The sequence below is a fragment of the Odontomachus brunneus genome, unplaced genomic scaffold, assembly GCF_010583005.1.
Source record: "Odontomachus brunneus isolate Ranch 3 - 2012 unplaced genomic scaffold, Obru_v1 Obru_scaffold_059, whole genome shotgun sequence".
NCBI lineage: Eukaryota > Metazoa > Arthropoda > Insecta > Hymenoptera > Formicidae > Odontomachus > Odontomachus brunneus.
Genome location: NW_022639509.1, coordinates 460,686 through 488,356, shown reverse-complemented (window position 1 = coordinate 488,356; position 27,671 = coordinate 460,686). Strand labels below are relative to the sequence as shown.

Sequence of the window (27,671 nt, the reverse complement as noted above, 5' to 3'; positions counted from 1 at the left end):
ACACAGTCCAATGTTTTTCCTACTTTTATTCTTAGTTTCGCGTTGTTTAATACACCGCAGCTTAATTTTGTTACTCACTTAACATAACAATTGTAATCATTTTCCCGACTTCAGTGTACTTTTGTATAATTTGACGTTCTTTCGCGTCTTTTAAAGTTTCCCAATCGATTTGCATTTGTTTCATAAGTATTCGTACCTAGAATGGCACGTCAACGATTTATAATTTTGGTTATATCTGAATAAAAAAATCTGATAGTTTGATATAGTTTATCGTCGTGAGTTTAATCTAGTCTATTAGTTCATAGAGTTTACAGCTTACTTTAGAGACGTTAAAAAATGTTGTGTAATATTTGCATATGTGAAATATGGTAGCAATGGTGACGGGGAAAATATTTAAAAGAACATCCAAACTAAATTTTTTAACGAAGAGCGGTGACATCTGAAATTATATCCACATTTTTTACTGAGGATCAGAAGAATGTGCATAAACGTTTGCTTGAGTCACATATATAAAAAGATTAGTTCACTATCCAACGGATGGTTTCTAATATAAAATAAACAAATAAATATTAAGTCTTGAAACTTCGTGTAAAATCAGATACTTACAAAATATATTTTAAATTAAACATTCGTAATTAGATTCATATTTTAAGGAAAGACTAGTAATATACATAATACATTGCAGCGAGAGAAAAGATGACATATTGATATAATATAATATGCAAACTATCAATTATGTAACACAATTAACGTAAAAAAACAAAATTAACGTAAAAAAATAACGTAAAAATATAACACGTAGTATATCACGTAATTACGTAAAACAAGTAACTAGTTCTGAATAAATACTGCAGTTTTGAAGTAGCGTTTGCTCGATCGGACGTAAACGGCGAACCTGAAAAATTGCGGCAGATATGAGAAAGGGGGTCAGTAGTATGCACCGAATATATCTCGCGCATGGCGTCTGATATGGCCATAGACCGAGACACGATAACAGTATTCGACCAGTTCTATAATTCACACTGAAGTCCATGTCTGCGCTCGGTACCCGGAATACTGTTCTATCGACAATTTGCACGAGGCGGCTTCTCCGACGAGTGTCTTCTCTCTAATGTTTTTTATTTTATTTTGCGTTTGGTATTGTCTTTCCGAGAAACGCTAGAGACATTGCGAGTAGCGTTAAAGAAAAGTATCTTCGCCAGAAGAATAATGCGGTTGTTGTTTCGCGGTTTCGCCCAAGAGACAATTTTACTATTATTATGCATTATACGATAATGCAAAGAAGTAATAATGGAAGGAGAAATACGGCGGTTGACCGAATTGTGCGTAAATAATGTATTATCACCGATGGTATTGGTATACACGCAATTGTCTTCGTTTTATTCCGACGCAAGCGCCTTTGCATTCGCTTCTCATCCCTGCAGTCGTTCGTCTGCATTTCTTCGTTAGCGTGTGGAGAGGACTCGCGTTGTCTCATTGTCTTGGAGATCACCGTTATAGGAGAGCTCAGTATCTCGCGATGTTACCGTTAATATAATTGACAACGCGAGGATAACCAACGTTTTAACGATAATACGCGTCTTGCGCAGAAAGAATTAGCCAAAAATTGAGGAATAACACAGGTAACATAAAATCATGTACTTTATATTCATTTTCTATCATGTATAATAATCGATACAGTTAATTGAACCAGTTATTTTTCTCTTAGTGTTACATTTGTAATGTGAATTACTTGCATTGTGAAGTATTACGTGCTCGACTGGTGACGAGTTTTATTTTGTGAACGCGATTAACTGACGGAATGAATAACTACGAAGTGTGTACAAAACCGACAATGCTCGTGAGCTAAAACAGAAGTCTATTCGTGGCAGATCTACGACGATAAGATGTAAACTTGATAAAAGACAGGCCGTTTTTCTCCTTTTAACTTTGATCGATGCTTACCGTGGCGAATCTTCCTAACGATGGCACGAACAAGCCACCGATCATGATCGTGCAATGTCGCATACTTCTTTGCATTACGAACAGTAGCAACTTCTGTGCTCTCACTAGAACCGTGTACTGTCACGCGTTGTAGCTAAAAAATCCACGTGACCGTCATTCGCGATTGAAGCGTCTCGCTTAGCGGATTCGTGACACGTCAAATGCACGCGTTATTCACGTTTTGTAGAAAATCTCGTCGCTGTGATCGATCAATTTTTGTCTTGTGTAGATACAGAAGAATATGTTGCAAAAGCGACTCAAAACGAACACGACGATCGTCTCGAGACAGTCATCCGTCATTATTAGCCAAGAGAGCTTGCGACACACGCGTGATCAGTTCGCGATGAATGCAAATCTCGCGTGTTTACAGACACGATCTACGACGCGCGCGCGCAACTTCGGTACACGCAGGTGTTACGTCGACAACATCTGCTTGCGATATGTTAATCACTCGATTTCGTCAGCATCAGTAAGTGTATCGGTAATTATTCACGCGGTAGAGATTAACGCTCAGCAACAGTATACCTAGTGCCGCCATACACGCGAAATTCATCTTGGATATTTCCATAAATCTTGAATAACAATATACATTGCATGAATACATGTCGTTAATCACACTGTTGATGATTGCGCGTACTAAAGATTTGTACGATTCCTTTTTCGCGGATAGAATTGCATATTTTATAACAACGGAAGGTTATGTCGGGGAGAAAGGTCAGAGAAAGGAAATCATAACTAGAGAGAGAGAGAGAGGTAATGAAGGTTTTCTATCGATTAAATCAGCAACGATTACGTATTCAATTGCTTTCCTGTGCACATTAACAGTACTGATTATTCCGTGACTATTAAACTCCTCTTGGTGGCGGATGCCGCGTACCACGTTACACCCTCGATGCAGCGCTCGTTCTATGAGAGCTGAAGCGAGAGTTGAAACGTATAACGTGACTAGGAAGTTTCGAACGTTATCTCTGTCTAAATTATCTGAAAATTGTCGATCAGTATTAGCATCTTAGTTCTTTAACCAGGTCATTTTTTAATCGTATACTTGAATCGCGGAAGAGGCGGAGTAGAGAAATATAATTAAAGCAGATGCGACAAAACCGCGCGTGCACACAACTCTCGTTATTTTGCAAATAAAATCGAGCCAACTTGTATTCCACGTTTAAAAGGTCGAAGCTCTTGAGTATATATCGATACATACGATTTGATAAATTTCTCAAAATTAGAATACCATTCGCCATTTGTAGGGAGGAATGAGTGAGTGAATGAGAGAGAAGCTGCTTTATCATTTCAGAGTCTTAGAGCTTCTCTTTCACTTTTACTAAAGTTTCTCTCTCACTTCCACTCATGTCACTCCTAAAAGTAGCCGACATGATGAGAATAAATCAGGAATCATCATCATGCTTTGCCCTAACTTTTATTAGAGAAACTCCATGTACAATTATCGTTCATCAATTCTTTGTTTTCTTTCTGAGAAATTTTCCCGAAGAGGAATTTCGTAACGCGGTGCGCTTACATCTTTTATGTTGAATGCACAGAATGTTGTATTTCATCGTGAAGCCCATCCAGGGAATGTTGTACGCGAGGATCTTCAGAAGAAGATCCACGCTGTACTTCGTCGTAATGAAGACCATAAGCTGAAAGCGATATTTTCCTCTAGCCATTTTTACTTTCGCGTTACCAGCGATTTCTCCCGCTGGAGGAGTAACTTCGCGAGTAGCTTCGACGAAGTTTTTCAAAACACACAGAAATACGAAAGTTTCGAGCTAGCGTCGTTGAGCTTTTTTGCCGAAATATTTTAACGTTATAACTTTCGTGCAACTTTTAATCATGAGCGCGGAACGGAACTCTTACCTTTAGTAAAAATAATTATACACTCAATCTTGCAGCAGTAAGATTGCTAGTTTTCACAACAAATAGCAATTCACGTTGCATTTTTTTTTTCTTTTATCATCTTTGTTCGCGGCAGCATCCTTTATCGCGCGCGTTATAATTCCACATTTTCGATATTTTCGTATTTCGTATCGAAGTGTTGCGCTACCGATATCGCGCAAAATTATAATAACATATTCGTTGCAAATTATAACTTTAATTTAGGTTCGCTTATACTGAGAAAAAAAACAGTTGAATCGATAAAATCGGCAATTACTCGCTTTCAAAGAAATATTGTGTCTGTTGAACAAATTACGTGTTTGTGCAATAAATTGCGTTGATATAATTACTAATCAAATCGCAATTATTAAACCGATTATTCTCCTCGCAGCAACGATTTATAATTCGTGTAGTTGACTAAACGTTTGTTTGAATTTTGTTCATTCAAGCAAAGTTTCATTAACTCAACCGCTTTTTTTCTTAGTGTAGCGTGAGTAGAAGCGTCGGTGAGAAGAGTACTTTATTACTTGCAGAGCAGATGATCGATTATTTTTCCCCAGCATATCGTCGAGTATGTTTTGATGTTTGTTTCTACCTTACGTTCGATCGACGCAGGCGCAATTTCAAAGTCGCTTTCGTGCACTTTCGACGCCTCTTCATTCCTATTCGAGACGCGAAACGCCGCGGTGCTTCCTTCCATTTCCTCGTCATTTGTGAATTGAAATTGTGGCGTGATAGTAACGTGAAAAAGAAACGCTACGCATCAGTGAAAGTATTGTGCACTATTTCTGACGAATATCATGTGAAGACAAATTTATTTTGGATTTTGCATCGAAACTATGAATTAGTAAGACGTCATAAATGTTAAAGCATTTGTATTTACGCAGTGTGATGTTTTACGATGTGATTGCACTCGAAATGGATCCCTTTAGAGTGGATTTCTTCGCAGAAACTTTATTTTTCTTTGCACATTTGCTCAGAGCAGCTATTTAATCCGCGAGTATTTTCCTTTCTTTGCGTTCATTTCTTTTAAAATACCTGGACGCTTTTTTCCCCGTGTTTTCCATGCAATGTTTTTAATGGTGTTAGGGGATGGAATGAATAGGAACGTGGAAAGTGCACTCTCCTAGTGACGTAGAAAAAATACGGACGGTAGTGCGTTTATCAAGGACGACAAAGTGACAATACAATTAATAATCATAGTGATTCTATCTTCGGACATTATAAATACAATGCACGTATATTTTTCTAGAGAGAAAAGTTTTTTATCATAAAAATTCCGTTTATGTCCTCGCATTTTAATCATGACTCATCGTGTTTTAATATTAATTACATCTCAATTTTATCAAACAACCAAATATTTTTAATAATCCGTTGCTTTGTTAAGATCAGCATAAATATAATTTAAATATTTCAAATCACTTTTGAGGTATTAAAATGAGATATTAAGTGACAAAAATGATCGAAGACAGCTACTTGCTGAAGTTTCTCTGACTTTTGTATTTACAAAAAAAGTGAAGATTGAACAGAGAAAAAAGAAAGAGAGAGAGAAAGAATAATGTTACGTACATATTTCCATTTATAAATTGTTCAATAATAAGTTACAGTATCATTAGTATCATCATTTTATGATGAATTCCAAATGCTATCGACTATCTACGCGGATGAATCGGGATTCTCGGCCATCGACGATAAAGATACACAATCTTCCGTTTTGATCGTTAATTAAGATTTGACTGTTTAACTCGAACATTCTTCATTCTCTTGCAGAGCCTTGTTATGACCGATTATTGCGTTAATTATATTATATTTGTGTGGAGCACCGTTTTTTGACTGAAGTAGGGATACGCGATTCGTAGTTGACTAACAAGTAAACCTACCCAAAAGGTACACTCCGATTTTTTTCTAATTTGGCACAAATGTAGAAATACAAAAAATATTTAAATCATATTTTTTCACTTTGGCCCACTTTGAGTTTTACGGGTAGTTTATAGCTTTTTAATATTCTCATTCCTATCATCCACAAAATACAACAAAAATACATAAGAAATAAAATTGAATACAAGATATAGTTAAATAATTTTAACAAAACTGGCATAGCTGAAACACGAACCATTCTAAATTTCTTTAGTCGAGATTCTAACCGAAATATTTTAAATCTGTGCCAAATTAGTCAAAAATGGTTCGAATCTCGGCCAAACCGAGAGAGAAAAATCCGGCAATTTTAATTAAAATTTTAACAAAATCGGCATAGCTGAAACACGAACCATTCTAAATTTCTTTAGCCGAGATTCGAACCGAAACATAATCTGTAACAATCTGTGCTAAATTAGTAAAAAATGATTCGAATCTCGGCCAAGTCGATAAATTATTTGTATAAATAATTTTTTCAACTTTTTACATGTTGTTTAAACATTTTATTATTTATACAAATAATTTTAACAAAATCGGCATAACTGAGATACGAATCATTTTAAATTTCTTTAGCCGAAACTCCAACCGAAATATTTCAAATTTATGCTAAATTAGTCAAAAATAGTTCGAATCTCGGCCAAACCGAGAAATTATTTGTATAAATAATTTTTTTTTAACTTTTTACATGTTTTGTTTAAACATTTTATTATTTCTACAAATAATTTTACATATTTGACTTTAATATTCATAATCAGCAAGCCAAAAACATCTATATCTTGTATTCAGTTTTATTTCTTATGCATTTTTGTTGCACTTGTTGATGATAGAAAGGAGTGAGAACATTCAAAAGCTATAAACTGCTCGTGAAACTCAAAGTAGGTCAAAATGAAAAAATATGACCTAAATATTTTTTGTACTTCTACATTTGTGCCAAATTAGGACGAAATCGAAGTGTAACTTTTGGGTAGGTTTACTTGTAAGTTCTCTATGCGAAAACTATAAGATAATATATGTTAATAATAATTGCAAATACGTTGCTTTGATATAGTATTTTCCTTCCAGCTGACAAAACTGAATTTCCGCGAGCATCTCTACTTTTTTAATTCTTACGACCTCAGTCATTATTTTATAATTTTAAACAATGCGGAACAGTATTGTATGTACGTCAAAAATGCTATTTCCGTGGCCAATACCGTAGTCATCTCGGCCAAAAGCGCCACTGTCATGTGTGCTCTTCTCCAGTTTGCTTTTCTGTACTTTTCTTTCTGGATAGTACATCCATAATAGTCTTCAACAACGAGACACATATATGTATATCATTTCGTTAAGTGGTTAAATACGATGATAATACCAAAGAGATAGAATTCCCCTTTGCCAGAATTTCACGAATGCGTTCTCACTATTCTGCGCTAAAAATTTTTCAGTTTCTTTTCGAGTATCGTGGAAGAGACTGCTACACGTTAATTCTACAGTTAAACGGTCATCCCTCCTGTAGGTAAAATATAAGTAACGTTGCATCGAACAAAATTATATGGAGACGAAACTGGGTATATAAACAACAAGTATGTTCGGACGCGTGCGTGCAAATTGAGAAAAGATGAGCACTCTAATTTTTTTTTTGTAATAGTTGCTGCTCTGTTATGCGAATAAATCATCTATGTTGACGAAATAAGCCTATGGCTTGTTTTTGTCAAGGAAAAGAAGACATAAACATTTAATAATTAATGTTATAGTAAGAGATTCAAAGTTACTTGTAATGAGAAGCAATATAATTGTCAAGCAATATAGTTTTTTTACTAAAAAAATTTTTTTATTTATTTCTTAAATATAAGGAAGTATATTAAGATTATATCGTAGAAATCCGCACGTGACGTTTTTGCATGTTTGGTCTCTGAAAAGACATCGCAATAGGTTGCGAAATAATCGTGATGGATCTCTATTTTCCGTGCTTACTTGCGTTATCGTTGCGTATAGCTTAACATCATAATAAAGGTATACATAATACTTATGGTCTGAAAACAAAGGATTCTTTTTGCATAGCTGATGTAATATTATATTAAAGTAATATTGCAATTGTTTCTATTAATAATGTGATTTTTGTCTCACCGTCGTTAAACCTTTTAGGCTAGGATTAAACAAACCACCGGCATCAACTTTGTAACCTCTCGTAGCCTTTTCCATCATAAAGCGTATTAACTTTTGCGTCTTTAACGGTGTGTTGTACCATCGTAGATTGCATCTGCATGTTTATAAGATAGTATCAGTTATTCTTTGTCACTAGATTTTATAAAAATTACACGAATCTTTAAATCGTGGAAGTTTAAAACATGTAGTGCAAAACGCCGAACGTCGCATACAATAATGCTACCTACAGTACTTCATAAATATGCCTGTCGCAATCTATAAATTCTTGGCCAACAAAATTGCCTATTGTTAGGAATAAAAAATGGAATAATGTACATATGACAGATGCGATTCCTTCCAGTAATCCCTGTTTCATGAACAATAACAGAAATAACTGTAAGAAAAATCGATTATTTCGATTATTGGCGATTGCAAATAGTTCTCGCGGAAACACCGACAAAGAGATTGACCGAATGAAATTAGCGTGTTGCTTACAAAAATGCTTGCCGAACATTCAGAAATGATAAATAAGAACAAGTAAGGTTTTCCTAATGTCGTCACTAGCAAGCTAGAAAATCTGGAATAAATGTTTCTTGTCATTAATTATTCGAGAGCGCTTCATATTGATTCCGTCTTAAATCTGAAGTGATTGTGTCGGCGACATATACACATACACAAAGTTACATCCAAAAATAAAATGACAAAACTATTACAGACAAATTACAGAAATTATTATATTCATTTTTTCAAGTGAGAAGAGCGGTCGTAAGAGACAGTAACGCTTCCGCGTTATATGAATGTCATACTGACTCGATTGCTCTGTTGTGGATATCAACTGCAGCAGCTATTCTGTCACGATATAAGACGTATTTTTTAGTATCAGATATCTGCAGATCATTTTCATTTAATATACATCCCATACGATAACTACAAAATTCTACATGTCATGAAAGAAATAAAATACGCAATACAGTACATGTACAGTTATATAAAAAAGAACAATTATATTAAATATTAAAATAAAAATAATTATAAAACAATTATATTATAATAAATATTTTAACTTTGTATTGCAAATACCTAAATGATAAATACAAACTAAACTCAAAAAATTTTCTGAATATAATGAATAATCATAAGTTAATAGAAATACTAAATAAACGAGTTTGATTTTTGATCAAAAGGATTTTTCTTGTTCGCAGGGATATATTATCGTTAACAGAACTTATTAGAAACCGTGAACAAATCTTTAATAACAGAGAATACCACACTTACGGAGTTTACCTAGCGATTTTAAACATTGCGAAAGCATGTAATGCGCTTGATAACGAAAACGTTTCAGTAGCTATTCCAGCAAATGTTGCAGTAAGACATCCAATTGATAATTGTACTGTTGAGATATAAAAGTATTTCCGCTGGTCGACATATTCTGTTATATTTAAAATTAGGCGCCTACGAGATTCTTTCAGTGGTGTTATGATAAAGAAAGAATTTTTGATATAATCTATTAATATTAGGATGATAATTCCTGAACTGACGGTTACTGGAATTTTTAGAACTTTATTAATTTATTTAATTGTATAATTACTACTTCTTTATGAGAGAAAGTGTGCCAGTTAATTTTTATGTTAATAATGAATTTAATAGAAAATCATTTTTTTAAAATATTTCAGAAAAATAATTTAGAAGCAAAGCAACCGCTTTTTTTTTATATTTATATTTCATTGATTTACACACACACACGCACGCATACGCACACACGCACGCACGCACGCACGCACGCACGCACGCACACGCACACACATGTATATATGCCGCACGGGGAAGGGAAAGTTAAATTTTCATGAAAAATACGTAGCTGTTAAAATATAAATTTATATGTCAACACATACACATAAAGATAGCATGTTGCTGCATTAAAAACCACTAACTATGTATTTGTAAAAATATATGTATATATGTAAAAAATTTAAATAGTTTCGAAAACGGAACTGTTAGTATGAATATCGTAAGATCGAAAATTTAAAAAATCGGTTGTATTGCTCTTAGAATATATTAAAACTTTCCGAAACTATAGCGATATATAATTATACCAGAAAATTAAACAAATAATTCGGAATATATGTATCATTTACCTGCTATAAGAAGCGTAGATATTCTTCCAACGTTAGTCTGTTTGCGCATTATTTCAATCTCTTTATTGTCCTTAAGAATGCCCCAATTACTTCGAATATGTTCTCGCAACTTTTTTATCTATTAGTACAATATGTGGTAAATATTATTGCACGTAATTTAGTTAATTTCAGATTAATTTGTTGTCGGTCTTACATTTTCTATAGCAATGTAAAAAGTAAAGTATTTTAAATTCCACTGTGCAATTAGTAAATCAAAGCATAACATCTGAAGATAAAGCTTGAGATTATATTCCCAAAAGGCAAATTTCAGTAACTGAAAAATAGATTAACAATTGTACCTTTACTATGATACACACAGTGAGTTATGTGCAAGACATTTTGTACAAATGTCCAATTATATAATATACACATCGAATAATACAATTCTTACACGCATATATTTTCTAATAGCCATATAAAATAATAAATTGCGACGATGAGTAACATTGCATGTTCTAGGATAATGAATGTAGGTGCAGACGTACGGAAACAAAATTATTTTTAAACGCATACGAGTAGAATTCCGCGATAAAATGTACAAAATACGTTAACTGGATCGATGCGAATACCTGAATAAGTATATACGATGTGCATAACAGTGTCATTAATATAACTGAAATCCGTCTGACTCTGTTACTATCGTTTGGCCAAAGCCCTACAAATGACAAAAAAATGCGATTGATTCTATAGTATTGTTCCTCGGGAAACTCCATCTCGTGTGGTAGTCGAAATGTTACTGAACGTTTGTGGTCTATAGAAATTCCTTTCCCGTCCCTTTCTGTGCTTACATGACTAATGAATGTGTATAGCCTACACTTAAAGTTTAAAATGAATGAGTAACTTATATGCACATAAAATGGTGTAATTTAAAATAATTTGCAATGAAAAGAGAAAAATGATATTGTTGGGAAATTAAGCTATACTGTTTTTTATTGAGAAGATAGATGAAAATTGCTAAATTGTTGTAATTTTCAGTTATAATGTGCACTTCAATATTTCCTTTTTTTCACCTTCTTCAAAAGGACGCAGGCGCAGTAGAGAATAGAATGTTGCATCAAAAAGACTTACCACTCCTTTACGAATTGAACAGCGAATACAGTGTTTCGGTTCAAATATTTTGTCTCCACGAACTTTTGGCCAACAGTATAGAGAATAGCCAAATTATGAGTAAGTAATCATCGACAGATTACCGTCTTTTAAATAATACAAACATCGTGTAGAGAAGTTGACTTGATTAAATATATGTCCAATTAAAAAATTTTAAGTAATCGAAAAATTTTGGTGATAAAATCGCGTGTGTTTATATGTGTATGTATATACGTACGTACGATATAGCAGCAGCAATATATAAAATGACTAAACGAAAGAACTTCGAAATTTAGAGTGCAACAAATGTGTAAAATAATTTATACATTTGCTTATTTATATTTAAATAATTCTATTGTTTTTTACGCTATTGTTAACATTAATATCATATGTCAAAGACAAGTAATAGCACTATGTTATTTGCAATGTATTTGATACTTAATTTATATAGAGTAAAGTACCATAAAATAAGAGACAGACATGCTCAAGCCCTGAAAAAAAGGATTCTTTAGCTGTTTAATTATTGTGTTATACAATTAATAATCATAATGATTCTATCTTCGGACATTATAAATACAATGCACGTATATTTTTCTAGAGAGAAAAGCTTTTTATCATAAAAATTCCGTTTATGTCCTCGCATTTTAATCATGACTCATCGTGTTTTAATATTAATCACATCTCAATTTTATCAAACAACCAAATATTTTTAATAATCCGTTGCTTTGTTAAGATCAGTATAAATATAGTTTAAATATTTCAAATCACTTTTGAGGTATTAAAATGAGATATTAAGTGACAAAAATGATCGAAGACAGCTACTTGCTGAAATTTCTCTGACTTTTGCATTTACAAAAAAAGTGAAGATTGAACAGAGAAAAAAGAAAGAGAGAGAGAAAGAATAATGTTACGTACATATTTCCATTTATAAATTGTTCAATAATAAGTTACAGTATCATTAGTATCATCATTTTATGATGAATTCCAAATGCTATCGACTATCTACGCGGATGAATCGGGATTCTCGGCCATCGACGATAAAGATACACAATCTTCCGTTTTGATCGTTAATTAAGATTTGACTGTTTAACTCGAACATTCTTCATTCTCTTGCAGAGCCTTGTTATGACCGATTATTGCGTTAATTATATTATATTTGTGTGGAGCACCGTTTTTTGACTGAAGTAGGGATACGCGATTCGTAGTTGACTAACAAGTAAACCTACCCAAAAGGTACACTCCGATTTTTTTCTAATTTGGCACAAATGTAGAAATACAAAAAATATTTAAATCATATTTTTTCACTTTGGCCCACTTTGAGTTTTACGGGTAGTTTATAGCTTTTTAATATTCTCATTCCTATCATCCACAAAATACAACAAAAATACATAAGAAATAAAATTGAATACAAGATATAGTTAAATAATTTTAACAAAACTGGCATAGCTGAAACACGAACCATTCTAAATTTCTTTAGACGAGATTCTAACCGAAATATTTTAAATCTGTGCCAAATTAGTCAAAAATGGTTCGAATCTCGGCCAAACCGAGAGAGAGAAATCCGGCAATTTTAATTAAAATTTTAACAAAATCGGCATAGCTCAAACACGAACCATTCTAAATTTCTTTAGCCGAGATTCCAACCGAAACATAATCTGTAACAATCTGTGCTAAATTAGTCAACAATGATTCCAATCTCGGCAACAATGATTCAATCGATAAATTATTTGTATAAATAATTTTTTCAACTTTTTACATGTTGTTTAAACATTTTATTATTTATACAAATAATTTTAACAAAATCGGCATAGCTGAGATACGAATCATTCTAAATTTCTTTAGCCGAAACTCCAACCGAAATATTTCAAATTTATGCTAAAATTAGTCAAAAATAGTTCGAATCTCGGCCAAACCGAGAAATTATTTGTATAAATAATTTTTTTTCAACTTTTTACATGTTTTGTTTAAACATTTTATTATTTCTACAAGTAATTTTACATATTTGACTTTAATATTCATAATCAGCAAGCCAAAAACATTTATATCTTGTATTCAGTTTTATTTCTTATGCATTTTTGTTGCACTTGTTGATGATAGAGAGGAGTGAGAACATTCAAAAGCTATAAACTGCTCGTGAAACTCAAAGTAGGTCAAAATGAAAAAATATGACCTAAATATTTTTTGTATTTCTACATTTGTGCCAAATTAGAACGGAATCGAAGTGTAACTTTTGAGTAAGTTTACTTGTAAGTTCTCTATGCGAAAACTATAAGATAATATATGTTAATAATAATTGCAAATACGTTGCTTTGATATAGTATCTTCCTTCCAGCTGACAAAACTGAATTTCCGCGAGCATCCCTACTTTTTTAATTCTTACGACCTCAATCATTATTTTATAATTTTAAACAATGCGGAACAGTATTGTATGTACGTCAAACATACTATTTCCGTGGCCAATACCGTAGTCATCTCGGCCAAGAGCGCCACTGTCATGTGTGCTCTTCTCCAGTTTGCTTTTCTGTACTTTTCTTTCTGGATGGTACATCCATAATAGTCGTCAACAACGAGACATGTATACAGGGTGTCCGGTAACTGATTGAACACCCGCCGTGTACAGGTCAAAATAATCATAAAAGTTATATACCATTTTGAAATTTTTCCAATATTTATTCCGTAATTAATTAAAATGTATAAACGAATGAGCTTATGAGAAGCGGTAGGACAGGCTCTGTGTGTAAAAGAAATGGCTTACCTCTTAGCAACGATAAGTAAACAGCTGATTTCGAGGCGGAGTAACAAGCGATACGTATACGTTACTTCGTCTCGAAATCAGCTGTTTACTTATTGCTGCTAAGAGGTAAGCCATTTCTTTTACACACAGAGCCTGTGCTACAATTTCTCGTGAGCTCATTCGTTTATACACTTTAATTAATTACGGAATAAATATTAAGAAAATTTAAAAATGGTACATAACTTTTATGATTATTTTGACTCGTTCTACGGCGGTTGCTCGATCAGTTACCGGACACCCTGTATATCATTTAGTTAAGTGATTAAATACGATGATAATACCAAAGAGGTAGAATTCCTCTTTGCCAGAATTTGACATATGCGTTCTCACTATTCTGCGCTAAAAATTTTTCAGTTTCTTTTCGAGTATCGTGGAAGAGACTGCTAAACGTTAATTCTACAGTTGAACGGTCATCCCTCCTGTAGGTAAAATATAAGTAACGTTGCATCGAACAAAATTATATGGAGACGAAACTGGGTATATAAACAACAAGTATGTTCGGACATGTGCGTGCAAATTGAGAAAAGATAAGCATTCTAATTTTTTTTTGTAATAGTTGCTGCTCTGTTATATGAATAAATCATCTATGTTGACGAAATAAGCCTATGGCTTGTTTTTGTCAAGGAAAAGAAGACATAAACATTTAATAATTAATGTTATAGTAAGAAATTCAAAGTTACTTGTAATGAGAAGCAACATAATTGTCAAGCAATATAGTTGTTTTACTAAAAAAATTTTTTTAATTATTTCTTAAATATAAGGAAGTATATTAAGATTATATCGTAGAAATCCGCACGTGACGTTTTTGCATGTTTGGTCTCTGAAAAGACATCGCAATAGGTTGCGAAATAATCGTGATGGATCTCTATTTTCCGTGCTTACTTGCGTTATCGTTGCGTATAGCTTAACATCATAATAAAGGTATACATAATACTTATGGTCTGAAAACAAAGGATTCTTTTTGCATAGCTGATGTAATATTATATTAAAGTAATATTGCAATTGTTTCTATTAATAATGTGATTTTTGTCTCACCGTCGTTAAACCTTTTAGGCTAGGATTAAACAAACCACCGGCATCAACTTTGTAACCTCTCGTAGCCTTTTCCATCATAAAGCGTATTAACTTTTGCGTCTTTAACGGTGTGTTGTACCATCGTAGATTGCATCTGCATGTTTATAAGATAGTATCAGTTATTCTTTGTCACTAGATTTTATAAAAATTACACGAATCTTTAAATCGTAGAAGTTTAAAACATGTAGTGCAAAACGCCGAACGTCGCATACAATAATGCTACCTACAGTACTTCATAAATATGCCTGTCGCAATCTATAAATTCTTGGCCAACAAAATTGCCTATTGTTAGGAATAAAAAATGGAATAATGTACATATGACAGATGCGATTCCTTCCAGTAATCCCTGTTTCATGAACAATAACAGAAATAACTGTAAGAAAAATCGATTATTTCGATTATTGGCGATTGCAAATAGTTCTCGCGGAAACACCGACAAAGAGATTGACCGACTGAAATTAGCGTGTTGCTTACAAAAATGCTTGCCGAACATTCAGAAATGATAAATAAGAACAAGTAAGGTTTTCCTAATGTCGTCACTAGCAAGCTAGAAAATCTGAAATAAATGTTTCTTGTCATTAATTATTCGAGAACGCTGCATATTGATTCCGTCTTAAATCTGAAGTGATTGTGTCCGCGACATATACACATACACAAAGTTACATCCAAAAATAAAATGACAAAACTATTACAAACAAATTACAGAAACTATTATATTCATTTTTTCAAGCGAGAAGAGCGGGCGTAAGAGACAGTAACGCTTCCGCGTTATATTAATGTCATACTGACTCGATTGCTCTGTTGTGGATATCAACTGCAGCAGCTATTCTGTCACGATATAAGACGTATTTTTTAGTATCAGATATCTGCAGATCATTTTCATTTAATATACATCCCATACGATAACTACAAAATTCTACATGTCATGAAAGAAATAAAATACGCAATACAGTACATGTACAATTATATAAAAAAGAACAATTATATTAAATATTAAAATAAAAATAATTATAAAACAACTATATTATAATAAATATTTTAACTTTGTATTGCAAATACCTAAATGATAAATACAAACTAAACTCAAGAAATTTACTGAATATAATGAGTAATCATAAGTTAATAGAAATACTAAATAAACGAGTTTGATTTTTGACCAAAAGGATTTTTCTTGTTCGCAGGGATATATTACCGTTAACAGAACTTTTTAGAAACCGTGAATAAATCTTTAATAATAGAGAATATCACACTTACGAAGTTTACCTAGCGATTTTAAACATTGCGAAAGCATGTAATGCGCTTGATAACGAAAACGTTTCGGTAGCTATTCCAGCAATAAGACACCCAATTGATAATTGTACTGTTGAGATATAAAAGTATTTCTGCTGGTCGAAATATTCTGTCATATTTAAAATTGGACGCCTACGAGATTCTTTCAGTGGTGTTATGATAAGGAAAGAATTATTGATATAATCTATTAATATTAGGATGATAATTCCTGAACTGACGGTTACTGGAATTTTTAGAACTTTATTAATTTATTTAATTGTATAATTACTACTTCTTTATGAGAGAAAGTGTGCCAGTTAATTTTTATGTTAATAATGAATTTAATAGAAAATCATTTTTTTTAAATAATTCAGAAAAATAATTTAGAAGCAAAGCAACCGCTTTTTTTTATATTTATATTTCATTGATTTACACACACACACACGCACGCATACGCACGCACGCACGCATACGCACGCACGCACGCACGCACGCACGCACGCACGCACGCACGCACGCACGCACGCACGCACGCACGCACGCACACACATGTATATATATATGCCGCACGGGGTTGGGAAAGTTAAATTTTCATGAAAAATACGTAGCTGTTAAAATATAAATTTATATGTCAACACATACACATAAGGATAGCATGTTGCTATCATTAAAAACCACTAACTATGTATTTGAACTTACTAGAATTATATTAGTTTATATATATGTAAAAAATTTGAATAGTTTCGAAAACGTAACTGTTAGTATGAATATCGTAAGAAAATTTAAAAAATCGGTTGTATTGCTCTTAGAATATATTAAAACTTTCCGAAACTTTAGCGATACATAACTATGCCAGAAAATTGAACGCAAATAATTCAGAATATATGTATCATTTACCTGCTATAAGAAGCGTAGATATTCTTCCAACGTTAGTCTGTTTGCGCATTATTTCAATCTCTTTATTGTCCTTAAGAATGCTCCAATTACTTCGAATATGTTCTCGCAACTTTTTTATCTATTAGTACAATATGTGGTAAATATTATTGCACGTAACTCAGTTAATTTCAGATTAATTTGTTGTCGGTCTTACATTTTCCATAGCAATGTAAAAAGTAAAGTATTTGAAATTCCACTGTGCAAATAGTAAATCAAAGCATAACATCTGAAGATAAAGCTTGAGATTATATTCCCAAAAGGTTAATTTCAGCAACTGAAAAATGGATTAACAATTGTACCTTTATTATGATACACATAGTGAGTTATGTGCAAGACATTTTGTACAAATGTCCAGTTATATAATATAGATATCGAATAATACAATTCTTATACGCATATATTTTCTAATAGCCATATAAAATAATAAATTGCGACGATGAGTAACATTGCATGTTGTAGGATAATGAACGTAGGTGCAGACGTACGGAAACAAAATTATTTTTAAACGCATACGAGTAGAATTCCGCGATAAAATGTACAAAATACGTTAACTGGATCGATGCGAATACCTGAATAAGTATATACGATGTGCATACCAGTGTCATTAATATAACTGAAATCCGTCTGACTCTGTTACTATCGTTTGGCCAAAGCCCTACCAATGACAAAAGAATGCGATTGACTCTATAGTATTGTTCCTCGGGAAATTCCATCTCGTGTGGCAGTCGAAATGTTACTGAACGTTTGTGGTCTATAGAAATTGCTTTCCCGTCCCTTTCTGTGCTTACATGACTAATGAAGGTGTATAGCCTACACTTAAAGTTTAAAATGAATGAGTAACTTATATGCACATAAAATGGTGTAATTTAAAATAATTTGCAATGAAAAGAGAAAAATTATATTATTTGGAAATTAAGCTATACTGTTTTTTGTTGAGAAGATAGATGAAAATTGCTAAATTGTCGTAATTTTCAGTTATAATGTGCACTTCAATATTTCCTTTTTTTCACCTTCTTCAAAAGGACGCAGGCACAGTAGAGAATAGAATGTTGCATCGAAAAGACTTACCACTCCTTTACGAATTGAACAGCGAATATAGTGTTTCGGTTCAAATATTTTGTCTCCACGAACTTTTGGCCAACAGTATAGAGAATAGCCAAATTATGAGTAAGTAATCATCGACAGATTACCGTCTTTTAAATAATACAAACATCGTGTAGAGAAGTTGACTTGATTAAATATATGTCCAATTAAAAAATTTTAAGTAATCGAAAAATTTTGGTGATAAAATCGCGTGTGTTTATATGTGTATGTATATACGTACGTACGATATAGCAGCAGCAATATATAAAATGACTAAACGAAAGAACTTCGAAATTTAGTGTGCAACAAATGTGTAAAATAATTTATACATTTGCTTATTTATATTTAAATAATTCTATTATTTATTACGCTATTGTTAACATTAATATCATATGTCAAAGACAAGTAATAACACTATGTTATTTGCAATGTATTTGATATTTTATTTATATAGAGTAAAGTACCATAAAATAAGAGACAGACATGCTCAAGCCCTGAAAAAAAGGATTCTTTAGCTGTTTGATTATTGTGTTAATATCAATTTCCGAATTTCTTACCGTGGCTAAGCCTTCAAAGCTCGGACTAAACATACCACCTGCGTTTATTTTGTAACATTTTGTAGTTTTCTGTATCAAGAAGAGGATTAATTTTTGCGTCTTTAAGGGAGCATTGTACCATCGCGTGTTACATCTATATAATTGCAGAAAATACTGCTCGATGAGAAGAAGCATGATCAGATTATAATAATACGCAAGTTACAATTGCAATTTAAGAAATCAAACGATGCGTTGTGGAAAAGATGTAGTAATATTATGTTACCTACATCGTTCGGTATACATGTGAGTCGCAATTAATACATTGCTGTCCGGCATAATTAGCTATGATCAAAGCCATCAGATGCAAGATTATAAGCAAAATATGCAGAACAATGTCTAATATGTTTTTTGTCGGTATTATTCGAAGCACCTGAAAACAAGCATACGCAAATTGAATTAAAGAATCGACAATTTTAGATGTCATAAATTTTCGTAACATTAATTCGAAGTTAATGGAATTTTCCCCTTGTAAATGCTGTTACTTACGTAAAACAGATTGATGCTTGTTGAAATTACGACTCCCAAAAATGAGAATAAGTATATAAATCCAAAATTTTTGTTTAAGAGTTCACAATATCTTACAAAATAAAATACAACACGTTATTACTTTTTTCATACAACATTAGATATATTGATTAGCATAATCCCCAAACTAATGATAATATTCCTAATTTAAAGTAAGTTAAACTAGCACGCGAAATAATTCCCAAAAATTATAGTTGCAAATAAATTTTATATATCACTGACTATGAATTACAATATAAATAATCAATCATATATAGTATTATATATATATATATATATATATATATCTATTTAAATAATTTACTAACTGAATTGCTCGTTTATGTATGTCCACTGCAGCTATTATTCGATCACGAAATGCGGTATATTTCTTAGTAGCGCATATCTGTAGTTCATTTCCGTTTAATATATTTTTCATACGATAACTACAAAGATTTTTCACTTGCTGATACATGTAATAGCATATATTAAGAGTAATCCATATAACATGTGACATCAATATAATTAATTAAATTTATAGCTATCGTACATAGCTATTGTGGTAGTAATATTAAAATAATATTAAAAAATTATATCTTTTACGAAACGTTTAATTGTTTATTATATAAATATCTAAATAGCAGAAATATATAAAATAATTAAAAAAATATCTGGAAGAATAAATATACAATGTTCTCTAAAAAAATGAATGGTATAATTTATATCACTAAATTAATCTAATCATAAAGTCCACGTGTTGCATCTAGCGTTATTTTTTATAGAAAAATAATGAGACAATAAATATAATAAATATAAAATGAATATAAAAATGAATGTAAATTAACGGAATAACGGTATGTTTAATGAGAGGAATAATGATATTTACCTAGCTATTTGAAACATTCCACAAGCACATAATGCGTTTGCTAATAGGAACGTTTCGGTAGCTAATCCGGTAGTTCCTACGGTGAATAATGCAATATTTATGTTCATTGTTATGATATGAAAATATTTCTGTTGATCAATAAAATATTCGACTAGAATGATTTCTTGGCGCGAACGAGACACATTCAATGGCCTGATGATATCAAATAAATTGGGAAGATATTGCACTATAATGCACGAACAAATTATGAAATAAACGAACGCTAAAAACGGAGTAAAATATTATTAATATCATAGTAATATTTCGAAATGATTGATTTCATTAACATTCGTTTGTCGTTTACTTGTTATAAATATCGTATAGGTTTTTGCAATCTTAGCTTGCTTATATATTATTTGGATTTCTTGATTGTCGGTTAAATTGCTCCAATTATCCAAGAGATACTTTCGAAATATTTTTACCTATTGAGTACACAATAAGTGCACAATATGTATTACTATAAATAGTAATATTATAGTATTACTATAAATGATATTTAATCACGCATTAAATCTCTGAAACTTACTTTGTCCGCAATAGCATAAAACGTGATGTACTTTAGTGTCATTATTACTATAACGATATTGAAACATAACACTTTTAGAACTATATCGGGCTGGTATTTCGAAACAAATAATTTCAGCAACTGAAAATGTAGCACGGTAATATATAATGTTTGTACGATACTTTGAAACGTGCAGTGTTAATGTAGGTTCTAAAGTATATTAATATCATTTAAATAATATATACAGTCGAAAAGAAAGTTGTGCTTCTGAAACGGCGCGATACTGTTATAGTTAAGCGCTTTTTTATGTTTGAAAAGTACGTTGCAAATATAGATTATGATAACGCAGATACCTGAGCACTCATAAGGGATAACAGTATCAATAATAATAGTATGAATCGCAGTTGTCTAACTTTGATATTATCATATGGCCAAAGACCAGTCACTGATAGAAGAATGCGATTGAATTTATAATACTCCTCGAGGAACTCCATTCCGAATAACAGTCAAAGACCTACTGAACGCTTATAGTCTGTAGCAAGTGTTGTTTCTCTTCCCTAGCTGCGTTAAAACAATTTCTAGCGTTTCAATAGCAATTTTTCTATGGTCATATTTCCTCGCGTGAGTGGTAGAACTATAGTTCGGAATTTGGGATTTATGAATCATTTATACACACGCGAAAGGAGAGAGAATATAGAATAATTTGAAATAATTTAGAAAATATAAAAGACAAATATTGTATCTTTATACAGAGAGAAGTTATGTCATTGTGTCATTATGGAAATAGGTGGTAATTATTACATTATAGCAATTTTTAGTTATATGCGGTTATTTCGATGTCCTTTATTTCTTACTTTCCCCTAAAGATACGCAGACGCAATGTTGAACAAAATACGTTCTATACCATTACGAATCAAGTAGCGGAGAGACGCAGTGTTATAAGATTCGGTTCAGTTACTTTGTTTCTATTCTTGTTCTCGGCTCAAACATTCCGAGATCAGTGCTTTGAAGTGAACAATTCTAATGTCGCGTTTCGGTGGTTATTGAGAATAAAGAAAATATGAAACTCTTTTCAAGAGACAAGATCTTTCAGAGAAATGATGAGAACAAGCAGTGTGCATCGCGCGATTTTTTTAGCCAAATGGTGCACGCGGCAGTGACGTATTCGTTTTATTTGTGAAATTAGATCGTGAATTTCAGACAGGTAAATAATATAGAAACAACTTATATCAGGGTAATCTTTTCTTTCTTCACCAGGACATGAGGGTGATGTGGAAAACAGATGGTACCCTGGAGTGTTCCTCCAGAGGAGAGTATCCGTTTACGGATAGTAGCTTTGCACCATTAATCGTTTGGACACAGTCGAGAAACTCGAGTCGTAACGTAAGTGTGTAAACAACGGATAATCTAACGATAGCGTTTCGCGGACAACATGCGATCAGATATCGTGACATTGAAACTGCCCGTCAGAATAATTTTAGTTCAACACGACGTATGATGATTCGTGCGCGAAAATATTCCAAGACGCGCAGCATAAACGTGATATATTTGGAACAGCGTTAGTGAACGTGCGAGCGTTAAAACGTCTTCGAGGATATAGTGCCCTTTATTCGATAATGTCATTTCTCGCCGTCCCCGGCTGAAACATTACAACAACTTGACGGCATTCCAGCAAGTGTACTTTCGTGATAAATGTCGTTATCATTTCCGTATCGAGCAGAGAACGGTAAAGTGAGAGAGCGTCGCACTCGCGAATTGAGACAGACGACTCATTTTTCATTTTGATTGAAAAGAGCACAGAATCGCGCAACATCGAATGGGTTTTTCCTACCGTAGTGAAACTTTGCAACGACAGATTATACGAACTATCGACACTCATATGGTAACATTTCGCGGTTTTTTGTATTATAAATAATATCTGTTTCTATATTAGCGCGTTGTACCATCGCAAGCTGCATCTTTAATATTTTGCAAAGATAACTTTTACAAAGTTATTCACACGTATCTGTGTATAAATGATGCGTTATTCTATCTGAGATATCTACATCTTCTCGTAGATCTCGGTGTCGTGATCTATAAATTTGTTCAGCGTAATTGATTACGAACATATAGAAGAAGTGGCAACAGAGATATATGACATCTTATTAGATCATACATTGCGCCTGCTGACATTATCATTTGTAACAGCTGTTGAGAAAAGGACATTTATCGATTGATCTATCCGTAAATATATTTTTATTTTTACTTATCTCGCGAAGGATATCCTGTTTTACACTTACCAGGAACAGATTCATGCTCAACGAAGTCACCTCGAGTAGTATTAACGCCATATATATATATATATATATATATATATATATATATATATATATATGTATATCTTTCTGATATATAAGATCGTTCTGATGATTTCGGAAAATTTTGAGAAAATGAAAAAGCCGTTACATAAAGTACACTTTATCATTACTATTTTGCTTCCAGTAATAAATTTCCGTGTTTAAAAGAAATTTAATTGAAATTAAAATATACGTGTCTATTTTCTTGTAGAGTTTTAAATTAATTATACACTTTTAGTGAAATGCGTTAATACATATTTATTTTTCACTTTATTACACGATATTCACGATACTAACAATCGATTGCTCTTCTATGGCTATTCACAGCGGCTACCACACTGTCATAACAGACATAATATTTTCCAATGAATACGTTCGGTGGGTTCGCGTCGATTATATGCTCCATGCGATAACTATAGAAACAAAAATGTAAACTAAATGGGTCGACATCCAACAACGCGATGTCTACCGCGTACTATACGCAACGTATACCTCGCTATTTTAAATGCGTATATGCATTTTATTTGCGTATATGCAGACCGTTAAACAAAACGATTAGGTAGCTTGAATTGCAGTGAAGATTAATCCTATATCTAAATTTAATTATGTGATAATACTTCTGGTCGACAAAATATTTGACCCAGAACAACAATTCGGCTCGCTAGAATTTGTCGAGCGGCGCCATGACGTTAGAGACACTTGCCATGTATTAAATACACATGTGTATTAAATACACATAACCATAACTAAACTCATAAATTAACACTGAAATCATTCGTGCGATAAACGTTAGGTATTTCAATATGAGACACGCGATACTGGTGCTAGTACATTGATGCTTTCGTGCAATTTTATGTATTTGATTCGATGATTGTTGTTGCAAAAGCGTGCCGTTAAGACTCACTCTCTGTCACGTTTAATTACAGTATTTTTTACTAGCTAAAGATTTAGTGATTAGTATTACAGACGTATTTTCGCGTATCGATGGGTTACATCCAGCTCCTTGTTATTCTTTAAAGCGTTTATTTTGAATATGACATATCAATTTCTTTATCTGTCATGGAGAATACAAAGAATAGAATATTCTTGGAGATGAAAGAATAATAATAAACTTTCATCGTATTACGATCATTCCTACGCGATAGAACGTAAACACTCCTACGAAGGGGAATACAATACGGTGCATACAACTCTCTCGAGTTACACACCAATCGGTTTTCCTCTTTTAGTATTTATACATTTCCCCTTGTTGTTCTCGTAAACCTCCTTGCATTACAATATTTATATAGCACAATGATCTATATATACTGACATAAATACTATTTTCCGTACTTACGTTCTCTGTGACAAAATAATACGCGAGATATTTTATAAGGAATAACAAGAACAGCAGAGCGGATGACAAAACTCTCACAATAACGTCCATGTCGTGTTCTTCCAAAAATATGACACATGTGTAGTTTAATTACAACTCATATACTTAAATTTTATTATTCATTTATTAATCATTTATAATAACGATCAGTTAATTGATACGGTAAAGATACGGATAAAGTGTAACTGTTGCAACATTTTATTTGCACCAGCACGCAAAAATGTTAGGGAGACTAATAAAATGAATTATTAAAGCAATATAAATGTGCTGTGAAATTGACGCTGATTGCGTCAATTTGACTTACGTTGAGTCGACTGAGATTTAGTGAGATGTTACTTAAGTTACTTTGTGTTTCGTCGTGCGTATATATTCCAGTCGTACTGACGATGTCGGTAGTTTAACGAGTGTTCATCATGACAAATTAGGACAAATGAGCGTAATTATTTTTTGACTGCCGCGCTGTCAATTCTGGACAGACGATAGCACCATAAAGTAGGATATCGATGTGGCGATAAGCTGTAATGAGATATTAGCGTTATCGTTGAAAAATGCAATGATACTTTACTGGAATTGTCACGAGCGTTGTGTACCGTGGTAAATCCTTCTAACGATAGAACGAAAGTGCCGCCGGTGACCAATTTGCAACTGTTCATGCTTCGATGCAAGATGAACAGCATCAATTTTTGCTCTCGTAGAGGTACGTGATACCATCGTGTATTGCATCTATAATTTAACGAAAATTCTATATTTATCGTTTTCATGTTTCGTTATAAATTCTCAATTTTACTATTCTCAGAGACTATAGTCCTCAGGTAGTATATTCTGAAATTGTACTCACAAATTTTTATGGACGTTTATACTGTGATCTATAAAGAACTGTCCGACAAGATTGCCAAAGAATATGTAAATGAAATGGCCAAGGACAAACAGAAAGGATGTTATTAACTCATTGGCGTTGTTCATTGCGATAATCGCTTGGAAAATCTACAGCATGTCAAGAGAAAAAATTTCAAGAAAAATAATTATTTCAAGCGCGTGGGAAGATTTTATTGCGGAAAAAAATTTTTAGTACTTGTAACTCTATAATCACAGAGAGATAATAATGTTAGATCAACAAATTTTTCTCTCAATGTGATCAGGTGGGACATTTAAATTATTTGTTACTCACGCGAAACAAATTAATACTTAACGATGCTATACCAATTATTATCAGGACAAAGTAGGACACTGCCAGTTTAGACCACAAGAAATCGTAGAACCTTAAACGAAATTCATAAAACCGATTAGATCTTGATTGAAAGTGTCACATGACCATATATATCGTAACAATTATTAATATATAACAATTAGAAGGATTTCCTGTCTTCTTATATGTATGTTGATCGACAGTTCACTGTATGCATTGCTATCGTACATTGGAAGATGTATGCAGTGAACTAACTGAGCTGTCGGTCGAACATGCTAACTTAGCATGCATGTCAAAAGGCATGAAATCGTGCATTGTGTGTTTCTAGCTTTAGCCATGTCATGGGAAACATGCACAGATCATCGGTAATTAAATTGCACGTTATACTAACTCGAGAGCTCTCTTGTGAATCTGTATCGCTTCGATTATTCTCATATGAATTGCTGTGCGTTTCGCGACGGTGGAAGAAGCTCGTAGAGCGTACTGATCGAAGGCATGCCGCAACCGATAGCTATCGAAGGAAGAAATCGTGCCGAATGTTAGAAGTTGCGAGACTTAGGCGCGTCAATACATGAAAAAAAGAAAGAAACATATTTCTATTTCGGTGTCCCGTTATGTAATACTCACCAGGTAATTTTAAACATTCCGCAAACGTGGCAAACGTACATTAAGTACAGCGATTCTGTGCCTAATGTTGTAGTGTAATTAAAGATTAGCGATATAATAATATGACAAGATATAGCGTAGTAGTATTCGTTTTGGTCGATGAAATATTCGACATCTATGGGAAATGTTCGCACGCGCGTTACATTTAACGGCATCACGATGTCGAGGATACTTGGTATATATATCATCACTATGAAACCGAATGCACACGTGTATCCGAATACTGCAATTACACATAGATTTGTAGTTATTGCTCGATTCTTTTGAGTTGAGTAACGATGATTAAAGATGTGAAACGAATAAAATGAAATAAAAGGAATAAATATTTATATGCTGAGCAAGTAATGAAGTATTCTTTATAGTAACGAAAATATAGAGAATATAGTGAAATAAATTATTTTTAATATTCTCTCACAGTATTACTTTCCACTTCTTACGTACTTAAGAAGACAATCGTGCAGATATTTCCGAAATGCGCATATTTCCGTATTATCTCGAGCTCCTTCGCGTCTTTTAAAGTATTCCAATCGTTCTGTACCCGTTCCATGAGTTCCTTTAGCTGTGGTTGCCGTGATATATACATTTGGGTTCGACAAAAAATAATATGAAAAGGAATGATCTTTATTCGCACAACGATCTCTTTCTCTCTTTTGATTGCGTACGCTCGTAAATAAGTCACGCGCATGATTTCGCGATATGATGAAACGAAATTGTTACGCGTTTGTGAGATGAAAAGCAAGATATAGAATACGTATTGCACGATCTATTAAGTTAGAACGAATGATTGTGCGTCCTAAGAAAACGAGGTACCAAGCGATCGTCTTGTACACTTACACTCGCAGGAAGCAGTAAAAAGGTGATGTACTTCCCAAGAACAATCAGACACGGAATAATAATCGATAAGGTTCTCAGTATAATGACCATATCGTACCTCGACATAATTATATTTGCAATCTATAAATGATATTTCACGTAATAAAGCAAGTGTAAGAGACTGATCGCGTGAAATCTACTGCGTATGCCGCGCAAAAGTAACTGGCGATGGCCTTAAGTTAGCGGAAATCGTGTATGCGATTCGGGATGTTTTGCGAAATCGCCAATAATGAAACAAGAAAAACACTCGGTCGCGAGTTTATCGGAGAGTTAAATAGATTCGTAGCGCGCGTCCTTCGGGGACGAGGAGCTTTCACGCGATTTAAATTTACTCCGCCATACTGTACCGTACCATTACGAAAAAAAACGACACGATGAAGCCAGACGACACCAACA

The 27,671-nt window shown here is 33.0% G+C and overlaps 6 protein-coding genes and 2 pseudogenes across 13 annotated transcripts in view; 1 reads left to right on the top strand and 7 right to left on the bottom strand.

Annotated features, from left to right (window-relative positions):
- Positions 1-27,671, bottom strand: part of LOC116845905 (mannosyl-oligosaccharide alpha-1,2-mannosidase IA-like) — a 245,816-nt gene that overhangs the window by 20,783 nt on the left and 197,362 nt on the right. The gene's annotated exons all lie outside the window — the stretch shown is intronic.
- The window catches only part of LOC116845914, a 174,806-nt gene that overhangs the window by 30,888 nt on the left and 116,247 nt on the right, over positions 1-27,671 (top strand). The window contains exons 1-2 of one of the 5 annotated variants that reach the window (XM_032819163.1): positions 1,513-1,622; positions 22,097-22,222. The exons of 3 other annotated variants lie outside the window; for them this stretch is intronic. In XM_032819163.1, the coding sequence (XP_032675054.1) occupies positions 22,100-22,222 (123 nt within the window). In that variant the 5' untranslated portion in view covers positions 1,513-1,622; positions 22,097-22,099. Of the gene's footprint in view, positions 1-1,512; positions 1,623-21,454; positions 22,223-27,671 lie in introns of those variants that run through there. One more of the 5 variants, XM_032819162.1, reaches the window with a different exon arrangement.
- On the bottom strand, positions 53-5,831 carry LOC116845938 (annotated as a pseudogene).
- On the bottom strand, positions 6,707-12,475 carry LOC116845906. Its single transcript, XM_032819144.1, has 8 exons — positions 10,222-12,475; positions 10,029-10,146; positions 9,178-9,436; positions 8,704-8,820; positions 8,389-8,470; positions 8,142-8,287; positions 7,876-8,008; positions 6,707-7,781 (listed from the first exon to the last, which is right to left on the bottom strand). Exons 1-8 carry the CDS (start codon positions 10,291-10,293, stop codon positions 7,728-7,730), a joined length of 981 nt encoding a protein of 326 aa, XP_032675035.1. The 5' UTR covers positions 10,294-12,475; the 3' UTR covers positions 6,707-7,727.
- LOC116845913 lies at positions 14,744-15,952 on the bottom strand. The gene is made up of 5 exons (XM_032819160.1): positions 15,811-15,952; positions 15,496-15,577; positions 15,249-15,394; positions 14,983-15,115; positions 14,744-14,888 (listed from the first exon to the last, which is right to left on the bottom strand). Exons 1-5 carry the CDS (start codon positions 15,918-15,920, stop codon positions 14,835-14,837), a joined length of 525 nt encoding a protein of 174 aa, XP_032675051.1. The 5' UTR covers positions 15,921-15,952; the 3' UTR covers positions 14,744-14,834.
- On the bottom strand, positions 16,393-21,366 carry LOC116845932. Its single transcript, XM_032819185.1, has 9 exons — positions 21,193-21,366; positions 20,861-20,980; positions 20,639-20,756; positions 20,296-20,557; positions 19,739-19,855; positions 19,392-19,482; positions 19,133-19,275; positions 17,188-18,999; positions 16,393-16,534 (listed from the first exon to the last, which is right to left on the bottom strand). The coding sequence occupies exons 1-8, from the start codon at positions 21,331-21,333 to the stop codon at positions 18,756-18,758; spliced, it is 1,236 nt and encodes a 411-aa protein (XP_032675076.1). The 5' UTR covers positions 21,334-21,366; the 3' UTR covers positions 16,393-16,534; positions 17,188-18,755.
- On the bottom strand, positions 22,216-24,973 carry LOC116845937 (annotated as a pseudogene).
- Positions 25,702-26,819, bottom strand: LOC116845920. Its single transcript, XM_032819174.1, has 2 exons — positions 26,364-26,819; positions 25,702-26,247 (listed from the first exon to the last, which is right to left on the bottom strand). Exons 1-2 carry the CDS (start codon positions 26,588-26,590, stop codon positions 26,118-26,120), a joined length of 357 nt encoding a protein of 118 aa, XP_032675065.1. The 5' UTR covers positions 26,591-26,819; the 3' UTR covers positions 25,702-26,117.